The 24,776-nt window shown below is 45.2% G+C and overlaps 1 protein-coding gene across 5 annotated transcripts in view; it reads left to right on the forward strand.

Moving 5' to 3' along the window:
• Positions 1 to 24,776, forward strand: part of RNF216 (ring finger protein 216) — a 75,406-nt gene that overhangs the window by 2,963 nt on the left and 47,667 nt on the right. For 4 of the 5 annotated variants that reach the window (XM_057369806.1, XM_057369808.1, XM_057369807.1 and 1 more), the window contains 10 exons: positions 11,613 to 11,741; positions 12,859 to 12,995; positions 13,974 to 14,852; positions 15,541 to 15,617; positions 19,086 to 19,188; positions 20,048 to 20,212; positions 21,184 to 21,298; positions 21,578 to 21,717; positions 22,667 to 22,717; positions 23,675 to 23,812. In XM_057369806.1, coding sequence (XP_057225789.1) covers positions 11,675 to 11,741; positions 12,859 to 12,995; positions 13,974 to 14,852; positions 15,541 to 15,617; positions 19,086 to 19,188; positions 20,048 to 20,212; positions 21,184 to 21,298; positions 21,578 to 21,717; positions 22,667 to 22,717; positions 23,675 to 23,812 — 1,872 coding nt within the window. In that variant the 5' untranslated portion in view covers positions 11,613 to 11,674. Of the gene's footprint in view, positions 1 to 11,389; positions 11,469 to 11,612; positions 11,742 to 12,858; positions 12,996 to 13,973; positions 14,853 to 15,540; positions 15,618 to 19,085; positions 19,189 to 20,047; positions 20,213 to 21,183; positions 21,299 to 21,577; positions 21,718 to 22,666; positions 22,718 to 23,674; positions 23,813 to 24,776 lie in introns of those variants that run through there. The other variant, XM_057369810.1, reaches the window with a different exon arrangement.

Below are 24,776 nucleotides of genomic sequence, written 5' to 3' on the forward strand. Positions count from 1 at the left end.
GAAATTTGGGGTTGGTTTTTTTCTTCTTTTTTTTTTTTTATTTGCAGATGGATTTGATTTGGAGATATTTTAAGACTCCCTTTAAATTATTGAATCTGGACATTATTGTAGCTACTTAAAAGCAAGGCATTAATTCCAAGTCTGTGTGTGTGCTAAAGTGATGGTAGGGTTTCAAGCTGCTTTGTGTAACTGGGATTACTCTCAGTAGGATCTGTCCCAGTGGGATAGGTGCCTTTTTTAAATACAGCAGAAGGTGTGAAGCACACAGCTGCCTGGGGACAGCAGCTGTCTCCCAGTAGCAGCTCAGGAGATAAGGTTGTTTGTGTACTGACTRGGAGTTCCTGTGTTTGAAATAGAACTAATAAGGAGTTAGTGACCATTAGTCTGGAGTAATTTTGTTTTTAAGCAGGTTACTGGAAGTGGGAAATCTGGGAACTAAGGGAGGGGTAGGCAGAGAAAACAGGAAAAAGGGGGAAAAAGCCACTTAGCAGCATCCTGATGGCTTGAATAAGTTATCCTTGCCAAAGCACTGAGATGAGAGATAATAAGGAATGTCTCACTGAGCTGGGATAATCTCATTTTCAGCAGYCTTCATGTCACTTTTATAGAATTTCAGGTTTATTTTGGACCATCTYGGGAGTGATGTTTTTCCTCTGGGTCAGTGCTTTAGGGCTTGCAGTGGTTTTAAATTCGTAACAATCCTTGAGAAAGCTTAATTCCTGAGGATGGGAAATTATATTCCTTCTGAATGACACCTCTCTCCTAATTACCAGCCCTGCTGTGGTTCCCTCCCTGCGTTCATGAGGGGAACTGTCAGTGTCTGATTAAGTGGAAAAAGCATTGGGCTTTAGGGAAAGATTTCAACACAGGGCAGCTGCTGCCCCGAGCCACGATGTCACCTCGCAGTGTTCCTGACCCAGGTCAGCRGGAATTTAAATTAAATGTGCTTTCCTTGCTGTCTTGAGGGAGCCCCACTCCTGTGCTGCTGCTGCTGGTGGTGCCCAGCTGCTCCCAGGGTGAGTTTTGGAGGCTGTGGTTGCCCCTCATAACAAGAAGCAAAGTTGATGAGCTGAAATAARGCTGGGAGTGTGTGTGGGTGTCAGGGTGACCTGAAATGTTTTCAGCTGGCCTTGGAGGCCAAGCGTGGTGTTGCTCACCCTGAGCCTGCTCTCCCCTGCGAGGAGGCCAAGCTACTGTTTGCATTATTCAGAGAAACATTTGGATGGGATGTGTGGAGGCATCACGTGGTACTGCTCTGCAGTRCAAGGTGGTGGGGATTTGCACTAGYTAGAATCTCTTTTGGGGGAGTMGAAGGATGGAAAATAGTCTCAAGTGATATGTTTTGTCCAAAGCTGTCCTCACACAAGGCTCCTGTGCTGCTTTATCCAGACTGACACGCTCTTACCAAGCTGTGGGCACTGTTCCTTGGAGGAAAGCAGTCAGGGGTTGGCTTTCTGCAGCCCTTGCAAAACCAGAGTTAGGAATAGATTTATGCTTCTACTTCCAAATCCCATCCCAAATACAGGATGCGTTTTTGTGTGATGGAGGGGGAAGGAAAACCTCTCCCTGATGTTTCTTGCAGGTCATTTTTGCCTGAAGGCCTCTGAAGGGCAGTTGTGGTAGGAGCACTGGCACATGTACCCCTGGCAAGTATAAGCTCTGTTGGGCAAGCCCATTTCAGGGGGATGGCAGAGGGAAGGGACAGCAGTGCTGACAGCTGCCTGCAGCACAGCTACGATGCTGCTGAGGACTTTCCTCCTCTCCCTGCTCTGCTGTCATGTGCTGAAATGCAATTTGAGGGAGTTGACAGCAGCAGCATAATGGAGAGGCAGGGAAAGCAGCTTTTTTTTCCCTTTCGGGAAAGCAGCAGGGTAGGGCGTTTCATACCTCCCGTGCTGCTAGGATTTCCAGCTATGGATGAGCAAGACCTGGGAGCAGTAACTTGGCTAATGTAAATAGTTCATGCCCTCTCTGTAGATTGTTAAAGCAGAATCCTGTTGTAGTGGAGCAGGCTGCTTTGTGTATCAACTGGGAGGTGCCCTTGGATTTGCCAGGACTAGCACAGACCAGCTCMCAACGGCTGGAACACACCTCTGCCTTGGACACTGTCTGGAGAGAGCTCCTCAGCTCAGTGTGTTTGTGTTTATTAAGCAGTTTGTGGCTGGTTTTACTGTCCCTCCAGCCCAGGTGGTTAAATAATCTGTCTGATATTGCAACACCCAGGAAGAGAATTTCTGTTTGGCTGKGAGGGTTCACCTGGTGTTGGACACAAGTGTGATGACTGAAGGTGGGCACAGGACTCACTGCCTGAAAGTCTGTCCTTAGCAACTGGTGAGAGTGCAACCTGTGTGACCTGGCTGTGGCCTGTGGTAGTTTTTGTTGTCCTGGGCCTGCAAAATGTTTGCTTTGGAGTGAGATTAGTGGGTGCCTCACAGTCTCATTAATCTGCAGGACTGTRGACCTGGAGGATTAATGTGTAGCTCTTCCTTCCTTGGTTTTTAKCTCATAATTCAGTCTTTTGTGAAGTTCAGTAGTCTCAGAAGGGACTTGTGCTGGGTGTGGAGCATCTCTAAATCCAGCCACAATCTAATTTCACKGTTTTCTGTTCTGATGTAGTGGTACTTACCTCAAGTGCAGCCTCTTTGCTTTTCTGCTATTTTAACATACTCAAACTCCACAGTGGCCACTGCCACGTGACATGGATGAAGTCAGGCTGGACAACTGTCATGGACCTGGAAGGCTGCCCCGAGTTTTCACTGCTGAGAGTTTTCTGGGCTGGAATTGGCCACAAGGCTACACGTGGCTGTAAACAAAACTAAACCCAGTTTTGCAAAGGCTGTTGCTGGCTGGAAAATCTTTTGACAACTGGTAATCTGYGGTGCTGGAGCAGTAAGGATGTAGTGGCAGTTTTTCTGTGGCAATGCTTCTGCTGCAGCAGTTGATGGGTGCAAAAAGCAGCTTATTTTTTGCTCTCTCCAGCAGAAATTGCTGCAGAGCATGGACTTGCTGCTCAGGTGTTGCACCTGCCTTACAAGATTTCTGTCGGTGTTTTACTCTCAGTAGGTAAGGCYATTTAAGACTTATCAGTGTGAGCTYGGCCTGTTRGCCCAGTCTGACTCTAAACTGGCTCTGGTATATATTTAAACCCTTAATTGATTGTGTAAAAGCATCTTTCAAAGGCGGTGCCTGACCTTGGACTAGGAGCACGTGTAGTTTGAGTATTAGTCAGGTATTGGCTGTGGCTGCATAGTGTCAATTTAGCTTAAGATCATCCCCCTTTTTGTAGTATATTTACCACCTTAATTCTGTTCTCCCAATTCCACCATGGTGGTTATCTGTTCTGAATCCTACAATAATAAAACCCCAACGTTTTCCAGGGCATTTCCTTTCAAAGCTGTAGGAAATGCTGGAGGAGCTCAGTGTGAGATGAGGAAACAAGCTGAGCTGTGGGAACGTGATCATYTTTAACAGGTATTGCAGTGAAACCCTTCTGAATGTGAAGCCACAGCTTCTGGGCACTGACCTTTGGAGCTGTGGCACGTGCAGGTGCTTCATGTGGCCCTAAAAAAGGGCATAGCTGTTATAACCAGAATATCTGACCTGTGAAATCATTCTTTTTAGAAGTCCCTCACTCTGGGATGTATGACACCTGGAATGGTGGGTGGCAGGCTTTTAACTCAATAGTTCTGAAAATGCTGTGCAGATTGACAGAGGACTTCTTTTTGCCAAGGTGGGCTGCTGCAGTAAGTCAGTCTTTTTTTCCTCTATGCCACCTCAAGGTCAAGTCTCAGCTTCTGTGTTATCAGCAGCTTTGTGAGCAGGGTGAGGTGTGCTGTGCTTGAAAGCAAAAGTTTCTTGTGMTAGGTTCGGGTCACATTTAAAACAAAATGAAATACAAAAATACCACCTTTCTTTCCACATTTTTTCCTGGAGGTTCATTGTGCTTGTATTTTTTACTGGAACACAACTTCCYGAGTGCAGCTTTAGTGGTTTCCAGAGTCGGTCTGAGGGGCAACTGCTCAACATCCAGGACACCATCAGAACCCATCAGTTCMTTGTGATTTTCATGTCCTCTGGCTGCTCCAGGAACTAAACCTGGCTCTGTGCTTTCCAGCCCTCTTGGTTGTGGTCTAGTTATCCCTCTGCTGCTTTTCACAGCAGTTTTCTGGTTGTGTGCAGCCTGGTTCTCCTTGCTCAGTGCCCCTTCAAACAGGGCTGTGAGCTGAGCAGGCTGCTGTTGCTCATCAGTGTGAATATCACTGCCACAGCCTGTCCCAGCAACCTTAAATCCTTTATTTCTGTTTCCTCTCCAGTGAAAACATTCCTAAGATGGGAACCTGAATGCTCCTGAAGATGTGCGTCCAACTTGTTGAATAACTGTGTAAAATGTTGCACTTGGATTTCTTTGTTCTGTTAAGCCTTTTAAAGTGGCATTCAGGATCCCTTAAAAAAGGAAAAAGGTAGGAGGATTCGGAGAGGAAATGCTGTGTCCTTTTTCCTGGAGGGCTCTATGAAGAGCAAGTAACAGAGGAGCACTTTGCTGTTTATCCTGGGGCACACAGGGCATTTCTCCTGCTCTTTTCCATGTGGYTGCTGGGCCTATGTGGAAGAGAAGGTAGCTGCAGTTAATGCTGTGAGGAGCTGTGACAGGTATGTGCAGCACCTGGGGGCTTGTGGAGTCCAGCTCCTTAAACCCACTTGTGTCTGAACCTCAGCAGTGCTCAAAGCACCTTTTTCTGGAAGGGAAAGGACACGTGAGTTCAGGGAAAGGAAACTGGAAGTAAAACTCACTCTGGAAGCGACAAAGCTGCAAATCACRTGGTTTCACATGCTCTTCTATTCATTCCCACCTTATGCCACAAAATCAGAACAAATCATTTATTTGAAATGATGGTCTGGGAGATAGGCTGTGAGCCCAGCAAGGCTGGGGTTGTGTGTCAGTCTRTGGTGTAAGTCAGCTGCTGGTGTCTGAATTGTTGCTTGAACATGAAATGCCAAGCTGGCACCTGTGTTTGTGATGTGGGAGGGAGGTTTTGGATTTAGGGGATTACACTGGATGATCTTGCACATGCCAGAAGTCTGAGGCAGGCASGGTACTGCCCTTTACAGGAACTAACTCCAGAATGCCTCTTCCTCCCTCAAAACMTTAAATTTTCACTTTGCTCATCAAATGCGCTGCTCAAGGTAATGGCATTAACTCTCCTTTCCAACTAGAATCTGTAGATTTAACTTTTTATTTTCAGGACTCAGTTGGCTGGGGGGTGGAGGGAAATGACAGATCCAAAGCCTTCCACCTCTTGTGCATAGAGTGGTTTTTTGCATGCATGAAAATGAGGAGTCTGATGCTGGTCAGSGGGGTGTGATGTTGTGGAGCCCTGTTATGTGGCAGAGGGACTGATGGGGGTTGTGGGACAGTACTAAAGTGTCCAGCAGTTGCCCTTGATGCCAGTCACTAGGGAACAGCTCAAAGGAATGGGAAACCTTTGTTTGAGTTGCCCAGTTTTGGAAAATGAATGCAACTGTTCCTAAACAGTTGTACATTTTAGAGAGTAACTCACAGAGCAGATATTTTGCTAGGGAAATGCAAATATTKTGCAGGTTTGGCAAGGAAAACTTATGCCAATGTGTGTGGCCAGCTGTTAGGTGAATTAGGTAAAACTGGGCTCATTTCTTTCCTCTTGTACATTTTGTTTCAGATAAAAATGGTGATTGGGTACTTCAAACAATTATGATTAATAATTGTGATACTGTGACCTTGATGAAATGAACTGCAAATAAGGTTGATGAGAAGTCTTGTGATAYACACCCAGCCAAGATGTTTCCTGTAAGTCCTGAGCGGACTCAGAAAATGGGGAAAAATCTAGTTGGAGATTTGAAGCCAAGTAATCCYTAAATATCTTTTCTCTTGATTGCTCCTGAGTAAGCAATTTTCATTAGCCTGGAGCAGTGACAGAGGGCGACGTAGCCTGTCCTGCGTTGATCTGTAGCTTCTCTTTTTGGATCATCTTCTGATGTGCTCTTGGTCACACTGCTGACTCTGCAGTTACCGGGGTGAGTCTGGGAGGAAAGGGCATCKCTCCTTTCGGTGCTTTTCTCCTTGGGTAAGAGAGGGTGAGGGACAGGGGACTTTTGGGAGGTAACTGGAAAGCTGTGATTGCTGCCAGATTCATTCCTCTTTTCCATCTTCATTCATGTCCTGCCTTGGAGTTGCTGGAGCCAGTTGCAGGCTGGAGTGGTTTGGGAAATGGTGGCTGCTCTGGTGTGATACTTTCTGAATTCTCTGTTGGGTGATTTGTCTGTCAGGAGAGGAGAGCATTCAGGTTGGACTTACTTGCCACAAAATGCTTCTCGTATTGTCTTATGTTTTACTCTGATGAAATCAATTTTCTGGCTTTCTGCCCTAGAAATGTTACCTGGYTCTTTTTATTGTTCACTTCAACTTTTATTCCTTGATTCTTCTCAGATCTCAGGAATCCTGTCTTCTTAGAGAGTGTACATGTTTAAAATCATTTGGTAAACCAAGCCAGCTGTTAATGTGGGAAACATTTTGAGAATACTTTATAACTCACCAGCCAGTTCTGTTATTAAATGATCTGATTATCAGATTATTCAGCACATGCTATGTGTCCAGATATTGGTGGCAGAGCTGGTGGATGCTCTTATCATAAGCCTACCCCTGGTCTGTGCTCCTGAGAGGAGCTTTTGGCCAATACCTGTAGCAGGTTGTGCTKCTGGAAACCAAGGTGGTCATTCCTGTGAGACACTGCCCACACATTGCTGCCTTCAGAGGCCAGGCTAAGGCTTTTGCGCTGAACTCAATGCTTTTTCCACTTTTCCCAGGCTTGGAGCTGASCAAACCTGCTGGCAGTAGCCCTGCAGCAGCCCCACGTGTTGACCTCTGGCTCTATCCCTTTGCAGGGTGTGAGGCAGTGGYGGTAGCTGCCTTGTGCATAGCAAATAGGATTTGTTTGTGCCCAGCAGTTCTTGTTGGGCTTATGATCAGGGGATTTCTAATTTTCAGTTGGGATGATGCTGCTTAACACGATCAACCACTGTTAAACTCTCCCWGCTTTTCTCAATGCCTGTTACAAGCAGCAGCCCCCAGCAAATTCTGAACCCTTTGAAATGTTTCAGTGAAATGCTTGACAGTAAGTCAGGCTGGTTTATTTCCCTTCTGTTRTGCTTTTTTTATTTTTTTCTTTTTAAGGACTGAATTTTTAGCTTTTCGTTTTGCCGGTTGTCACAAGCCCTGCATTATTTAAGTAGCTTGTTTTAGCAGCTTGAAATGAGCCAGAAATTCACCTTGCTCGCAGGCTACCAGCAGACACGTTTGGTGCCCGCAGGCACAAAGTAGGAGTTGATGCTCTTCTGTCAATGTAGGTGAGCAACAGTGGTGTTCTGTGTGGGGGAGAGGCTARAACACAGTGATTTGATGTTGCTGACATCTCTTTTAAGTTGCTCTTTTTTTTTCCCCCTCCCCCCTGTTCGTTTGAGATCTCAGTTCCTACCTCCCCTGCTTTCTGTCTAGTCCTGTTGCCTTGAGCTGGAGCCAGACGAGCACTTTTAGTCTAGTCCCATCTTGGGTATGTGGGAGTTCAAGATTTCAAATGCTGTAAGTGGGGGGAAAATACATTACACTGTGTTGAGAAGGGGGAGCTCTCCCCTTGACTGTCAGTTTAAATTCCAGCACCATCTGAAGATGCTCATCACAGCACAAATGTGGGGTGGAGGGAGCAGATTTGAGTTCTGCTCCAGTTACTGCAGTCCAGAAACGCCTTCATATATCAGGAGATTAAATATATGCACAGCACCGATGGGGGCTATTTTTAGGTTAGGCTAAAAATATGTCATGTGGTGTTTGAAAGGATTTTGAATGGGTTTTGGAAATCCTTGTGTAAGCATTCTGTGTGCTCCTGAGACCTGCTTCACCTCCGAGCAGCTGATCCTTTACCTCACAAATAGTGGTTGGAAGCAGTGGTTTTGTGGATGATATTTTTGCATGTTTGAGGAGCTTGTCCGGGAAGTCCCTGTGACCTCAGCTGTCAGTCTGAGGTCTCATCAGTTCAGGGAACTGTTAAACCCCAGTCCCTGATGGGCTTTGGTTTTCCCAGTAGCTGTTCTTTTAATGGGTTCTTCTCCTCTAAATTTGCTGTAGGAAAAATTGTAATGGGGAGGATTTTTTTGTCTGCACAGTGAAATWATTTGGGTTTACAGTGTCAGAGGGTGCTGGGCACTGATCAGGCTCCCCTGGGAATGGTCACAGCCYCAAGGCTGCCAGAGCTCCAGGAGCACTTGTACAAYACTCCAGKGATAGGRTGGGATTGTTGGGTTGTCTGTGCAAGGCCAGGAGTTGGACTCTGATCCCTGTGGGTCCCTTCTAAMTCARGATAGTCTGTGACTGAGTTATGAGTACATGGAGGAATATAGAGATTAAATTGGGTGGGACCACATCTTCAGTGTGGTGGGTCTTCACTGCACAGTCCATGGGTGTCTTAGAAGTCACGATGAGAATTTTGTATCAGATAGATACTGTTATCGGGAGTGAAGTCCCAAATTCAGCTTGATGTGCTGCAGTGCAGGTGGGAGCCTACAAAGAAAAAAACAAAAACTAAAAAGCTTGTGAAGTGTTTATCTGACTGCTTACTGAAACAGTTCTAGTTTCCTGTCCTTGACTGTATTGCAGAAAAGCTAATGGGCATGTTAGAGCTTGCTTATAGGTAGCCTTATTCTTCATCTATAAATAGGCACTGAAATCACTGAGGTAGTGTGGAATAGCTTCTTTCCATCTGTCTTCCTTGCTTTTTTATTGTTGTTTATGTAGGGCAAGACCCCAGGGTGGCTTTGATCTTGTTACTTCACATTCTTGGCGGCCTGGTGCTATAAACATGAATAAACTTCTTATTCATGCCACTAGATGGAACTGGCCCATGCTTATGGATATTTGTTTAAACTTCAGCTCTGTATTGAGTATTGACAAAATGAATTGCTAGCTCTTCATGGAAGCTTGGCTTTTACCCTSAAAGCAGGGCTTTATTAAGCTGCTTGGGTTTTTATTCAGTCTATTTTGAAGTAGGAAGAATTGCCAGTTCTTTCCAGGCTTGGCTTTTTTGTTGTTGCCTTGACTGTGTATTACAGTTAATGCTATTTATTATATTCCTGCTTTTAAACCACTGAATCTTTTGGTGATGTGTGCATGCTTGCTTGTACAGAGGTGCAGACAGTTTTTTCCTCCTAAATTTAATTTCAGATTATTCCCTGTACSTCTTTCTCCCTGCTGGAGGTTGAAGTGTGCAAGTTGCTCTCTCCAGGAACCAGAGTGCCCTGTAAAAAATATGACCTTAATGTTAGTCTTGCAGCTTATCCATCATTCTTGGATGTGAACAGCTGGGATTTAGCCAGCATTSCACAAAGCACCATTTGAGCTATTTGGGAGAAGATTTTTCTTTATTTTTGGTGGCTGTGCTTTTGCATTTGCATGGAGCATTTGCAGTGTCACCCCAGCCTCACATACCCAGCCCCGCTAACGCACCACGAGTCCCTGGAGGGGAGAAATATCCAAGCACTCAGCTTTTCTCAGAGCAGATCTGAGCAGACACCTGTCCAGCCCCTGTCTGCAYCATTTGATGCTTCAAGGGCTGATTTGTGGCCTTCACAAATGTCCTTGTTCCTCCCCAGCCAATCTCAGAGCGATCCTTTGCTGGGTTTGCTTGGTGACTTTGGCCATGCTGGCCCTATCCCTGCTTCTGTTTCTCCACCTTTTAAATGGCAAAAAGTGAATTGATTTTGTTTGCTAAAGTAGTCAGACAGCTGAGGATGGAAAAGTGCAGTGCAGGATGTTCACAAGTACCAGGGAAAATACAACTGTAATAATGTGGATGGTGACCTTTTAGAAAGGCCAGGGTTTTGCACCAAGTGCACTTAAAATGACCCAGCTCCTGAGCTGCAGCTCCAGCWGCTGCCTGTGGTGATGGAACAGCACTTTCATGCTATTCTGGCAAATAAAGAAAGATTTATTTYTATTTATAAGACAGAGGATGAGCAACCTAGTGGAAATACTCCCAAAATCTTGCTCTTTCCCTCACCCAGTGTCTCCCTCCAGTCTGGGCCATGGGCAGTGCAGGGACCAGGTGAACGTGGCTGTTTGTAGCCAAGCCTTGAAACCTTTATGATGGCAGATTCCCTCTGGAGAAGGTTCCTTCAGGCACYGAGCCCATGCTGCTAGGCTTTTTTAAGTGCTAAATTGTACATTTTAATTTTTTTTATTGCATCTTGTGCATCTGAACTGATTTCTTCATTTTACTGACCTTACTGAAAATGCTGTTCCCTGGAGAGGGAGTTAAGTAGAATTACTGAAGGGGAATTTATCGTGCTCTTCTGTACTAGAAAACAGGATTTTATAGCAGACCCACCAATTTCTTCCAACTTATGCATCAGTAAATATTTAATAGCACAGATTCCTCTGTGCTGCAATAAGGAGATGAATACTTTCCAATAAAAAAAAACTCCTTTCTCCTTCCAGTGATCAAATTGTGCTTGGAGTTCCTGTGTGTGTTCAGCCTTTCCRTGGTAGTGGGAATTGAGAGCTATAAGCTGGCAGAGCATAAAATGGAAATCTCCTGTTTAGTTTGCAATGATTCCTCTGGCCCCCTAATCCTGTTTGGGAGCCTCTGGCCAATTCTTTGTGCCTCTCTGAGAACAGGTGGGGGTAGCAAAGTTTAGTTCCAAAAAGGCCAGTCCTGTGAAGGAACCTGATTCCTGTCATGCTCTCCTTTTGGTTTGAGAGCAGATGGCGTTTCCTGGAATTTGTACCAAACCCTCGCTGTAAATCAGGGAAATCTCTTCTTTAAAATAGCAGATGGTGGCAAGGAAGTGTTCTCTGGAATGTGATTCGTTCCTGTGCTGGTTCACAGTGCAGGCACAAACCACATGCTGACACTGCCCTGCCAGGGTGCAGCTTCCTTCTGACATGCCAAAAACATGGGGAGTGTGGAAGTGAGCTTGGAGCATCTCTGGTGATTCTGAAGCTGTGCCTCAGCTTGGCAGCACTTCAGGCTGGGATGGTGGTGTCCCCATGGCTGTTCCACTCAGGGCTGTGCGTGACTTCCCTGGCATTAAGTGTGACTGGGATGGTTGTGGTGACACATCTGRGGTGGGTGAGATGCAGATTGATGTGGGGATGCCCCAGGACAGCTCAGGCAAGGGGGTTTTGCCCCTCTCACCAACTGATGGTGGCAGGAACACCACCATGTGGGTTGGTCCATTGTATTTKGGTTGGAAACAAGAAGATCCACATATTGGGAGGGTTTGAGTCCTGCTTGGATAAAATTGCATCTGTCCTCCTTTTCTGTGATTGCACAGCTGTRAGAATCCTTGTGTCTCCTCCAGAGAGACTTCCCAGGCCTGATTGCACTCTTCTGTTGACTGTCACAACTGTTGGAACACAAGATAACAAACACATCATGTTTCAGGTACTGAAAAGGGCCACAGAAAAATGTTGAGAGATTGCTGGRAGAGCCAGAAGAACTCGTAGCAGCTAAGTCTTGGGAAAAAAAAAACCCTTAGAGAGCATCTGAGTTTGCCTGACTCCCTCCTGGTTTTGTTTTATCTTCCAGTTCCTCATGTGAGCCCGACTGCCATGCTGGGGCATTGACACTTTTGGGTACAGCTGTTTAAAATGGCAGAGAGAGGTGGGAATGAAGAAGTSATTAACTTGAGCAGCTTCAGCAATCACAGAGGAAAAGGTGAGTGCTGATTTGTGCCTGTTTCCAAAAGTCTTGTGAAACTCTGCTTATGAGCAGCAGAATTCACAGGCACTGAACTTCCAGGGAATTGCTGGGGGTCTGTTCTGTCATGTCACACTCTGCTCTGTTACCCTGACTTAGCTACCTACAGAAACTCTTTCATGTTATGCAGGCATGCAAAATATTTGGCTCTTGTCTTTCTCATGTTGTACGGCCTTAAGGGAGATTGCTGAATTCTTGGGAGCACTGTGTGGAGTGTTTCAGCAGATCCAAGGAGGATCCATCTTTCTGAGGACCCCATAGGAGAGAGGCTGACCCTAAATTCATGCCCTCATAGGGCTGTGTGCATTGGCACCCATTCATTCAYGAGTGGAATTCAAAATGATGCTTTCTCTCTATGCCTGAAATGAACACTCGTGCAAAAAAATAAGCCAAAACTTGTCAAATTTTAGAGAAAGCATAGTTGTATGTTCTCTGTGCAGTACAGAAACCCTGTTTCTGCCTTGARTATCTCTCCTGTGTTCCAGCAGCTGTGCTGAGTAGCATCTATATTCCATTCTTGACAAACCTTGAGGGACAAGGTTGTCATCTAATAGCAGGATATCTTTGCACCCACAGCCACAGGCTTTATCTCAGCCCTGCATAAGGTGCTCCTGCAAAGTCCTGTTCTTTGAGAAGAGGCTGAATTGCACAGAGACTCTTATCTCTCTGCTAGAATGCACTGCACATTTACAAAGAAAATGTAATGTCCCCGAGATACTGAAAGTTCAGTCTTTCTCTGCAAAAGTATTCCCTACATGCCTTGTTTGTAATAACCTTTGCAGCAGTTTGACTTGTGCTGGAGTTTGGGGTAGAACACTCTGTGTGGGTGTCAGTGCTGTCCCCACAGTGCTGTTGTGATGAACTGGAGCTGTGCAGGTGTTTTGCTGGAGGCTGAGGGATGCAGGAGTAGCTGTAACAATGCCTTGCAGAGGAATTGGTGACCTCTGAATGCTTCTTCCTGCAGTGCCAATGGGGAAATTGCTTTCTCAGATGCTCCAGTGTTACATGTGCCCTGTAATTCCAGTTATTTACTTGGAGCCAACAGCTRACTTGAACTTTACTTACCATTCTGCAGACTGGATAAACCACAGGGATGAAAGTCTTATCACAATATCGGATTCCTCAGATGAAGAATTGCCCTTATTGCTGGAAATGCCAGAAAAGCAGCAGACYGAGGAAGATGATGATGATGATGTAGTTATCTTAGCAGAGGTAATTGTTGGTTCTTATAACTGCTGTGCTTTCTTTATTCATGGCCTGTATAGCCAAGTTATGTGCAAATACCTGATGCATTTCTCTGAGTCCTGCCTGGTTACAGCAATCTGCTTGGGATGGCTGAAATAATGGTGAAATGATGGCATTGTGCTGGCTTAATTTMATCATATTTTGGACACAGAAGGGGAGAACCCGACTGTTAAACTTCATTGTGTAAAGTTCCACTTGACAGAGGTTGTAGCTCCCATAAAGTTATCTGTCTGAATCCAGAAAGGTGGAGTGCTTTGCAAGAAGACTTGATCTTCCACWGAAGATGTTTTCAAATCATGCCTTGCTTGATTTGTATGCACACTTTCTATGTTTTATATTCCTCTATGCTATTTGCATTCATGTTGGGCTGTTTCAGGCACTTAGATTTTTGCAGCRTTCCATATCTATCTTATATTTAGAATATATTCCACTTTTCTGTTAAATTAACCAGAAGCACTGAGAAAATGGGTTGCAAAGCTGACCTTTCTGCTTCTTGGTTGAAAACAGCAGCAGAGAACACTCAGGCTCTGGTGGCATACAGCAGTTTGTCTGCCAGAGGCAAGAACGAGGCCAGAGATTAATGTTTTGAGCTTTGGTTCTTGCCTGTTTAAATAAATTGGTGAGAACACAAATAYGTCATCAGTTAGTTCTTCCTTCCCAGACTGTTTTACTGAAAGGGGAGTGRGTGCTGAGGTGAGCTTAGGAAATTATTCCACTTTGAAAGTCCTGTGCATCCTCAGTTCTGCCAAAGGTTGTCATAGCACCCAGGGACAGGTTGATGAAACAGATATGTGGGTTGCAGGTCTGTGCTTTATTAAGCATCTTGCTAAACAGACTGTTTATCAGTTTCCCATCAGAAGTTTTCTTAGATTCACAAGTATCTGGAGCAAGGATTCTGACATGCAGACAAGAATTCCTACTTTCTCTTGTCTGTGTCTTTTTCAGACCCCAAAGCAGCAGCAGCCTCTGCGTCCCAATGTCATCAGACCTGCTGCTCCATGGCAGGGTGCAAAAACTGTGGGAGAAGGAGGATTTAAAAGTGCTGTGGAGCCTTCGATGAGCACAGATCTGCAGGATGGGCCGGATTCAGCTGTGCCCTGTGAGGGAGATGGGAATGACCTCGTGGTGGAGAGCAGTGCTGGACCAAGCAGGGAATGGAGTGCAGATGTTACCCTGCAGCAGCCTGGACCATCTGAGCTGAATGGCCCCAGCCTTGAACTTACARGTAACCAGGAGCCTGGCCCGAGTTTGCTGTCACCAGTAAAGATGAGTCCACAGGCTGCTGCTAACACAGAAACCATTTGTCTGGGGAATGCAGACCTTCCACCTCAACAGGAGGAAAAGATGGAAGCTCGGGAACAGCAAGGAGAAAACTYGGAGCCAGAGCAGAAACTTGAAGAAATTGCTGCTAAAACTACGATGGAGCACGAGGAGATCCAGGAGAACAACCAGCTGCAACCACAGCGCTTCCCACCAGTGCAAGATGAGCCACGGGCTGTAGCAAATGGTTGTGTTCCTCAGCAAGGRCAGCCAGAGGCAGATCCTGGCTCCTTGAGGGCATACGGAGAGAAGGCTCCTGGACCTGCCTTCCCCCGGCCGGAGCCGCAGCAGGACGGGATCCCAGGCCCTGCCTCCCCGCAGCCGGCACATCCCCCCGAGGAGGAATCGGGTCAGCCAGCAGGGAGAGACAACGCGCGGGAGCAGCCGGGGCCCGCCTTCCCCGCACAGGGATCGCATGAACTTGGCTCGGGGGACGTGCCAGAACAAGGAGCTGCTGGGCAGGAGCAGGAGCAGGACCTCACTGCGCTGCTCATCAGAGAGACAGTAGGTATTGCCAGGGCTCCTCTSCCTCCTGTGTGCATGATGTTTTCAGACAGGTTTTTCAAGGTGTGTAAAGTCTCACATGCTCAGAACACACACAGCTGCAAATCCTCTTTGTTTGGCTGAGATTCAGCTGCGTGCCAGGTGAGGAGCATGTGATGAACTGTCATGGAAAACTTTGGTTTGAGGTGAAATAATCTGGGTCTGTTCCCTGAAAGGCCTTCTTGGATTTGTTCATCTGGTGTTGTCTGGTTGATTGCTAACCCAACTCTGTAGAGCTGGTTTAGAATTTGATGCAAAGCTATAGGAGCAAACTTGAGACCCTGAACAGTGGCAGAGAGATTCAGGATGAGTTGGAGAAGGCTTAGAAACACATGGCTGAGAGCCAGGGCTGCTTTCAGCTCCTGAAGGAATTTGGTCCATGCCCATGTTAAGACCAGCATGGTGGCCAGGGGTAGTGGTTGCCCTTGCAGTGTGGATWTCTGAGCAGTAACACCAAGGAATAACTGGATAAGCAGCATGAAGACCTGTGTTGTTGACTCCCTGTGTGTAGCTGAGCATGAGGGACACAGCTATGACAAGAGCCACCAAAAAGAACACTCCTTGTACTTTGGTATTTTCAGCAGCTGTTGCTATGTGTGTTACACAGCTCTTCTAATACCGACATAACCTTTAGCTTTTCCTGCTGTAGGAAGCAAGATTTCCAGATGTGAAGAAAGAATATATTGAAGAATTAATCATCATCAAGAACTGCTATGACTTAAATGTGTAAGTATCWAACCAAGAACCACAGTGTGTCATTGTCATACAACTGCAGCACTTTTTCCTGTCCCTACCTGTCAGGGATGCTGCTCTGGAGCACATCCAGGCTAGGACTCAGCACTGCCGTGATAGTCTTACAGATTTTTTTCTTTCTTCTTCTAATAGATCTGTTCTTAAATCCCCTCTTATTCTGATGCTGTGCCACAGCTTCTCTGCATGTCTTTAAGCAAATTATCTATAMCTAGGGCTCTTAAAAAGAATGTCAGGATTAAGGTGTTAAAATTACTGCAATAAAACATAATATGGAAGTGGGTTGGTGAGTTTTGAGTTGGAGAAAATCGTTCCCTCCTTCGTTTCACTGTTTTTTTGATTTTTCCTGGTAAAGCTGACACTGGCTTGGAGTCCATGATTTAGTTTCATGATGTTGGCTTTTATCCCCTTTACTTGCTCAAGTAGCAATGATGTTGTTTGAATTCCCTCACATCACTTTTTGGGAATGGAATGGAGCAAACACATTTAAGGGCTGGTAGGACTGGTTCTGGAGATCTGTTGAGGGACTGATTTTGGTCAAACTGAGCAGAAACATGGCCAAGAAAATGAAATGAAAGGAGCGGAAAACCARTGTGAGAATTGTTGCTTTCCAAATTCTGGTAACTGTTCTGGAATACCTTTATGTTCATCATACTGGAGATTTCTGGAAGTCATATTAGAGTCAAAAGTTGTTTTTTTTTTAAAAAGTGATTAACCTTATTGCTGTGTTGCATCATCTCCCTGCCCTTCTGGGCAGAGCTGGCGAGTGAAGGGTTGCGTGTGCTGGCACCAGCAGCACCGTGGGGAGATGGTTTGAAGTAAATCRCTTGTGATTGGTGTCTGATGCTTGGTGGCCTCTCTTTCTGTCTCTGCAACTGTCGCTGTTATCTCCTGCATGTCCAAACTGGTTACTGTGTCACACAAGAATGAGGAATAGGTGTTGGTTGCCAGGGTATTCACTTGTACAAATCCAATGCCCTTTCCAGCTAACTAGGGCACTAATTAAGCAATATTTAAGTGCGTGAGGCTTAGAATTAGTCATTTGGCCATAAATAAGTTAACTGGTGAGCAACTAAGGATGATCCCATCCATTGGGCATTGATTTCCTATTCTGCTTTGCCTGAGCTGTGAATCTGTATCTCCAAAGTAGAGCTTCTTGGTTAGGAAGTCAGCAGACTATAATTTCTTTCTGGTCTCTCAAAAGTGCTTCCCATGTGCTGGTGAAGCAGCTTTGGGGTGCCCACACCACAGACTGGGTACACCTCGGGGGAGGTGGTTATGGTGGGGCTGTAGAAGACCAGCAGAGCCATTCCTTGGGCCAGCTGGGCTGTTGAAGTTGTGCATCTGGCTGCAGGACCCTCCCAGATTGTGTGAAAAAACTCGGGTTTGTGTCCTGCGGGGATTTAGCGAAGCCTGATGGAATTAAATCCCRCTATGGGCTTCTGTCGGTCTTAATGTGTTCCTTCCCTTTTTGCTCCCGAAATCTCTTCTCTCCCATTGTGTGCCACAGACCCAGTGAGATGAAAAGGTGCTTCCAGGCTTCCCTGTAGGCCAGCTACAGTGTCTGCTCAGCGGTGCGTTACCCACTTACTGGATGATAAAGATTTCTTCTCCATATTTTTATTCCTTTAACCAAACTATCTTTTGAGTTGTCACTGCAGCTTTTGTGTGAGAACAAATGGGTCAAAGCACTGGTCAGCCTCGCTGGCAGGGTCTCTTTGATCTCCATGGTGTGTCAAGCTGAATCAGGCTTGAAATATAATAAATAAGGGTGGCTGGTTTTGGGCAGGGATGARGCTTTTAACCAGCTCTGTGTCCTGTGGTGCAGATATTAATGAACAGCGCCGTGAGTGTGGGTGTGCTGTGCACCGGGACCCACTTAACTAATTGTCACACACCGAAGGTCAMCATCCCCCAAAATCCTCAGCGCTGAAATGGCGACATGCAGGATAGTTCAAATGGACCCTGGCCGTGCTCCAGCTGAAACCTTTTCCTTAGAGCCACGATCTGAGCTCCTTGAAGTCACTGTTTTGTTGGATTGAAACAGTTATCTCTTACCAAAGGGATGGCAGGAGCTGGAAGCTATTAAATGCCAAGATATTTTGTTGTTTTTCCACGAAATGATCTTCTTAAAACTTTCAACTGAGGTAAAAGATAAGATGTGGGAGCCCCTCTTAGCAGGGTATCATCTATTCAGCTTTTGTGTGCGGGAGCATTCACACTCAGTCAAAAGCTYCTGGCTCAATATGTCAATACCTGATTAAACAAAAAGAAATGCCCCTGCTTTGAATGTGAAAGCAGGGCTAAAGTAATCGTGCCTTGATAGTGGGTTAATGCTTCAAGCCAGTTCAGATTTCTTAATTAGGGACTGATTTCTGACATGGGGAATGTAAATTAGCTGCAATTATATCTTTGCTGCAGCCTAGCACCTTCTCATTCCAATAGTTTTACAAATGTTAATTGCTTGTCCTGGCTCCTTTCAGAAGGATCTTATTCTGCAGCTGGGGAAACTGAGGAACAGCTTGTGTTACTTGCCCCAGCCAGCACAGCTGCTTGGGGAGGGCTGAGAAAAAGCTGTGGGAGCYTGATTCAGGCTGCCCTTTCAGAAGGGTTTCTGGAGTGTTCGTGGCTCTCTAGCAACTGAGCATTTGCAAACTGCTTGCTGAGTCTTTTCTAAGCTAAAATACTCARTTAAAACTACATTTCCCTGACTGTTATGGTTGTTTGTGGTAGGACCTCAGGTATGCTGCATTTACAGGTTATTAGGCAATATTTTCAGTAATTTTAGTGATTGTTTTCTAAGTGCTGTTCTCACCAGACCAGTTTCTAGTGGAATTTGAGTATTGCCGGTGTGATTTCAAGCTTTGTTACAATGAAATGTGTATTCACAGTTTATATTCCATGTACACACATCTTAAACATGCTTTTSTCTCTGCTTTAATCATGGAATCACAGAATAGTTTGGGTTGGAAAGGCCCTTAAAGGTCACCTAATTCCAGCCACTGGCCATGGTCAGGGACACTTTCCACTGAACCAGGTTGCTCTGGCTGCCTCAGTGTGAAGTAGACTGAGAACAGAGGCTTCTTAAAATTAGAATCTATAACAGTTTGTTGAGGAAGACATTACCATTTCATAGGTTTTGTAGGGATTTTTACACAGTTTTTTTCCATAGATGATTAGTAGCTCATCCATGCAAGCTTCATGTATGTAAATTTAATTGTTGAAAGACAAAAACCTATTTGCTTTTCCTTCTGCAGCCACACAGCTGATTATTTTCTACGTAATTCTCAGTCATTTACTTGCAGTTTGCTCTAGTCTAGGACCACCCGTGGTCAGGCTTTGGCTTGCCTGTATAGCTTCATAATTACAGGATACTAAGAATTGAACCTATGAGAAATAACCCTGAGCTCCCCAACCCTGAAGTAACTATATTTATCTTTTCAGACTTTGTAACTTTCTTCTGGAAAATCCGGATTACCCAAAGAAGGAAGGCAGAGTGGTTTTAAACCCCAGCAGCAGCCTGCTCGCCAGCCAAGATGAGACAAAGGCAAGTGAGAGTATCCTCATCTCCTGCTGCCTCTGGGCAGTCTGTTCAGCCTGAGTGGACCTTGGGATGTCTGCTTTGATTAGTGTGTGTTTGCAGAGTGCCTGASTGAGCCTTGCTTTCACAGGAGGCCTCTGGGTATGTGTAAGGCAGCGTTAAATAGCAATAATTAGTCGCTTGCAAGATGACTTCCCAGCCTTTCCTGTTTGGCTGTGCCAGAGCTGCACAGTGTCTGCTCCTTTGCCTCCAGCGAGCCCCTCTGCCCTGCCTGCCTGTCACTGCCCCATCTCAAGTGTTCATTTTGATAACTGAGTCAAGAATTCCACAATCTTTCTGTCACATGAAGTAGCCTTGGCCCCGGGTTTCTCTTGTGAGGCCTTTAGGCATTGCCTTGCAGCCTCCTAACTGCACATCTCCCTACAGCTCTTGATTTTATTTGTGTTTTAAAACATCCATTTAACAACAAATTCTCCCTGAGCCGCTTTGAGGATGTTCAAATAGCTYTTTGTGTCCTGAGAGGGATGTTGAATATCTCTTTCTGCTCTTGGAAACATCTCTTTTCCTTGAGCTAGTAAAGTTGTTCACTCTTCATAGTAACCTAAATATTTCCTCTTCTTGCTGTCTCAGGCAGCTACACACCATAATTTTAAATTACATTTTACCTTGTGTAGAGGTGCTTGGGCCAGTAGGCTTTGCACCCACACTGTTCTAAGCTGATGGTTACAAAGGAGCTCAGAGCTGGATGCCATATAACCTGAATTTTGGGTGGTCTTGCAGAATGTCTCGACCACTGAGAGTGTGATTTTTGTTGGTTTTGATTGTATTTATAGCAACCTTTTAATAGTTTTCATTTTCCCCTTAGGTGCCTAAAGTGGACTACTTTGACTTTTCCAAACTTGCCCCCCTTGACCAGCGGTGCTTTATTCAGGCAGCTGATCTCCTCATGGCAGACTTCAAAATGCTGAGCAGCCAGGACATCAARTGGGCACTGCACGAGCTCAAGGGACACTATGCAATCACACGAAAGGTGCTCCAGTTCAAGTCTGTTCCCTTTCCTGGGTTTATCTCCTGTGTCTGCAGAGAGCACTGTGATGGCTTTGGCCTTACTGTACCATCTGCTGCTGTGTGGTTATGGGTTTTATAATAATCTTCCTTTCCTTTTAAGAAGTTTTRATCCATTTAGTAGAGATTTGCAAAATTTATTGGCCAGACAGAATGCTGCAGGAAGTTTTTACTTTCCCTAATAGGAGAGCTGGGGAAACAGTAGCTGGCTGATGGTGGATGATGCATTAAACTGAAAAGTGTTCCTGAACGTCGCCACTGAAGTGCAATATAATTGCCAATAAAACCTAGACATTTAGCTAAATCTTAAAACATTTAACTGCTGTGCTGGTTAACTGAGTGCTGGGAATTGGAAAGTATGAAAAGCCTCAGTCTCACTGTCCTGTTTCTTCTTATTATGACTTGTGGCATCAGTCCTGTCCTGCTTGTAAGAGAGTTTCACTGTCATGGAGATGCAAAGACACGTGTTTGAAGTATCAGCAAACTCAGTTACAGTGTGGCCTCAAGTTTTTGGCTTWGTTCTGCTCCTCTGATATGCCCTTGCTCAAGCTTCTTTCTCTGCTATTCCAGGACTTAACTAAAACAAAAACTTCTTGTCTTTTCACTTGGTTGATTGAGCACTGAGTATGAGCCTCACCTTTTTAAACAAAAAATCATACCCGGCAACAAAAAAAAGCCAAACCAGCTCTGTTTAACACAGCTGATGCCCCCTCTGATATTAACAGCTGAGCTGTTATGAAGTGTCATTCACCCACTTTGTTTTTGTGCAATAATTATCTTGAGTACATAAAGCAGCAAGGTGAGCAAAGAAAATATGTGTATTTGCCTCCAGTTTTGGATCAGTCCTATGCTCATGTTTGTACTGTGCTTCAGCTTGAATTAAGTGCTCCTGCTTTCTTCCAGGCACAGGATTTAAGCCTGTATRTTGTTTTCTAGGCCTTTTCAGATGCTATCAAAAAGTGGCAGGAGCTGTCTCCTGAAACCAGCGGGAAACGAAAAAGGAGGAAAGAAATGAATCAATATTCATATATAGACTTCAAATTTGAGCAAGGTAAATGCCAAGCTRTGTGCATTGTGCTCTCTGCATCATTATTGCAAGCAGAACTGGCTTACAGCAAAAAGCATTCCCTTCTTTAAAGGGAATGTGGTCCCAAAAGAGCTGAGTTTCTGTCACTGGTATCTGTTTTGGAGATGCTCTTCATTAGTGCCTCTGCTTGGTAGAGTGCTGTGTGAGCTGCTGAAAGTGCAKCTGGTGGTGTGTGTGAAGAAGGATTTAAGCTTTGTTCTGGTTGTTCCATCCCTTTGTACTGAGCCTTTCACTCTGCTTCAGGGGATGTGAAAATTGAGAAGCGCATGTTCTTCCTGGAGAACAAGAGGCGGCACTGGAGGTCCTATGACAAGCTCTCCCTTCTCCCACCAGTGCTACTGGAGCAGGAATTCTATGAGCAGAAAGTGAAAGAGATGGCAGAGGTGAGTGATAGGAGCTGCTTTGATCATGTCCAAATCTTCAACAACTCTTGAGGCTTTAGGCCTAAACATGAAAAATCTGTCTCTTAAAGAAATTCAAACACTGAACCAATTATTGAATAACTGACTGTTTTCACTTTCCCTACCTGTTAACACTTATGTCTCTTCCCAAGTAACTCAATTTTAAAGGAAAGAAGCCAAGCACAGAATTTCATATTTACTTTAATATGCAGCTGCTGCTTGTGCAAACACTGTTCTGGGCATTTGGTTTTTGTTTTTTTTTGCTATGAAGTGGTAAAAACTCTACTAATTAACTCTTTCCTCTAATTGTTAGCAGGCTTCTCTGCTGCTTTAGGGCTTTTAATTGCAGCTCAATGTTGGTGGTGAGTAATGGCCAGCCCCAAGGCAGTGTGTCCACTCACTCTGCCTTCCCCAGGCTGGCAGTCCTGGGGCTCCAGAATGGTTTGTCCTGTGCTGAGAACTGGGTGTTTTGAAGCAGAACCTACAACCTACAACACCCACTGCTGTTGTCTTCCCCTCCTAGGCTGAGGAAAGCTGAACTCACAACTYTGCACCCACAGTCCTTTCTAAAGCAGCTCCTTAAAGATCCTTGTCTCCTAGGCAGATGGATAATRTCTGCTTTGAAACACAAAGCTCATGTTCTTTGGAGGGGCCCGCTGGGTGAGATCATTTCTGCCCATGGAAACCTGAACCAGCAGCCCTCCATAAGACAGAATTTGGTTCTTTGTTCTTGCTGCCTTTGCTTCTCCCATCTGTTTTAGCTGAATCATAAATAGCTTAATGGATTGGAGGGATGGGCTGAGTGATGTTACAAGCAGACAGCGAGCCTTTTATGGTGGTTTGTGAGTCCTGAGATAATGCAAATGAGTGGAGAGTTTGGAAAATTGCTTTATCTATTCTGTAAATACAGATGCACACGTCTCTCTTGCAGCATGCAGACTTCCTCTTGGCTCTGCAGATGAATGAGGAGCAGTATCAGAAGGTCAGTATCTATAATGTTATAAGTTGAGTTCAGCTTCTGTACAGACACTGTTTTGCACTTCCTACTTCACAGATTCTTTTAGCTCTAGAATGGAGCTTTTCTGAAGCTGCATTTCACTGTGCTGCTTTTGCTGAGCTGGCAAAACCTGTGTAATGTGTGTTGGCTGGCTTTTGGGAAAGGTAGAGAGGAGCTGAGGCCAGCAAGACAGTATTGATGCATGTAATGATCTCTGGTAATTCAGCTTGTATCTTCACTGCTCAGAACAAACATTGCAATAGAATAGCACCAGGTTTCTCCTGCTCCCTCCATTATGGCTGTTTAAAACAGATCCACTGTTGCTGGAGCTTGGCCAGGCCTTCCTTGTTTGCAGAAAGAATTCTTTAAAACCTGAAAATCAGCTCTTTCACATCAAGCAGAAAATGTAGCGAACAGCTCAGCAGCTGTGCCTCACATTTTGGTCTCAATGCCCATTTCCTCTTTAGACTTTGGAGAAGTGGGCTATGCTCACATTTTAGCAGTGGCACACTTCTCCACCCCCACAGTGAGRAGGGCAGGACAGGGTCTGCCCAGGCAGATGGTAAATGTTCCTTTAGAGGGTAACAGATCTGAGTCTTGGTTTCCCCATGGGAGTGGTGTGTACACTCAAGCTGCTTCCCAGTGACTRCAGCTCCCCAAGCCCAAGATGTTGCACTGCCTGTGAGCTAAGAATTATTAATCACTGCATGTTCTGTAGCTTTTTGGAGCCTATCAAGCAGGACATGTAGATATGAAGTGACTTTAAACTGAGTTTCTGGTTGTGCTTAGGGAATTTTGACCACCCAGTAGAATATGGAGTGGTGTGTATCTGTAGCTGTTCTTTAGGATTAATCCTGCTGTTGTTTCTGGCTTGCAGTTGTGTGTATGTGTGTGTTGCCATAGCTATTGATGTTTTGATGCTGATTCCTCTGGTGGCTGCAGGAYGGGCAGATGATCGAGTGCCGCTGCTGCTACGGAGAGTTTGCCTTCGAGGAGTTGACTCAGTGTGCAGATGGTCACTTGTTCTGCAAGGAGTGCCTAATTAAATATGCTCAGGAGGCAGTTTTTGGCTCTGGGAAGGTAAGGATTTCATAACTGGACAAGGGGGAAATGGATGATTGCTATTGGGGGATGATGTTGCTGTTTGTATAGTGTTATTGCTTAAAACAGATGTAACTGCGCTTCCCAGGAAACATTTGAATGGAGTGGAGTCCTGAAATCCAAGTCAGTCTCACATCAAGCGAAACCAACAGCTTCACAGTGGGATGTTTACACAGGATTTCAGGGTTACTAACCTCCTTTTTGTTTTTGCTCTATGCTTAGCAATTTGGTTATTAAGAAAACTTTCTACAACGTTCATAGTAACAGCAATTGCTTATCTGGTTTTTATTTTCCACAATGGTGTCTGCACAGAGAACACTTATCTCTGACTTGGCCAGTCTCCTCCTAGCTAACAGTGTTTGTCCCTCATAATATCACTGTGATCCCATCTTAATTTGGGGTTTGGTTCCTCCATGGTACTACTAACCTCCKTAGTCTCTGATTTAGCTGGCAATTATCCTGGTACTTAGCTGAGCTATAAACAAGTCATTAACCTGCTCTGAAGTGATGGTGCTCCTTTGCCTCAGGATATGATGCTCTAACTGTGGGATGCTGTTWTACTCTGGGATCTGTTTCATGTAAATGTATAAACTGGCAGCTGTATTTTATGTGACTTTATTGAAAAGAATGAACCRTGTGAGTGCTGGTTCTCAGCAGAGACTGTACAATAACAACGGGCTGATACATGGTCACAGTGGCCTTGGAGTGAATTGTGATCCCCGCTGGCCACATCATCTTCCTGCCCACTGTTTGTTTGAGGCCTGATTTGTTTAATTAGGCTTGTTCTTTCCATAACAAACCCATTCTCTGGCAGTCATCTTAGGCAGATTTAGATGAGATACTGCGAAGAAAATCTTTGTTATGAGGCCCTGGCACAGGTTACCCAGACAAGCTGTGGCTGCTCCATCCCTGAAAGTGTTCYAGGCCAGGTTGGATAGGGTTT

This window comes from Malurus melanocephalus, unplaced genomic scaffold (assembly GCF_030028575.1).
Source record: "Malurus melanocephalus ecotype Western Australia unplaced genomic scaffold, MMel_1.1 scaffold_115, whole genome shotgun sequence".
Taxonomy (NCBI): domain Eukaryota; kingdom Metazoa; phylum Chordata; class Aves; order Passeriformes; family Maluridae; genus Malurus; species Malurus melanocephalus.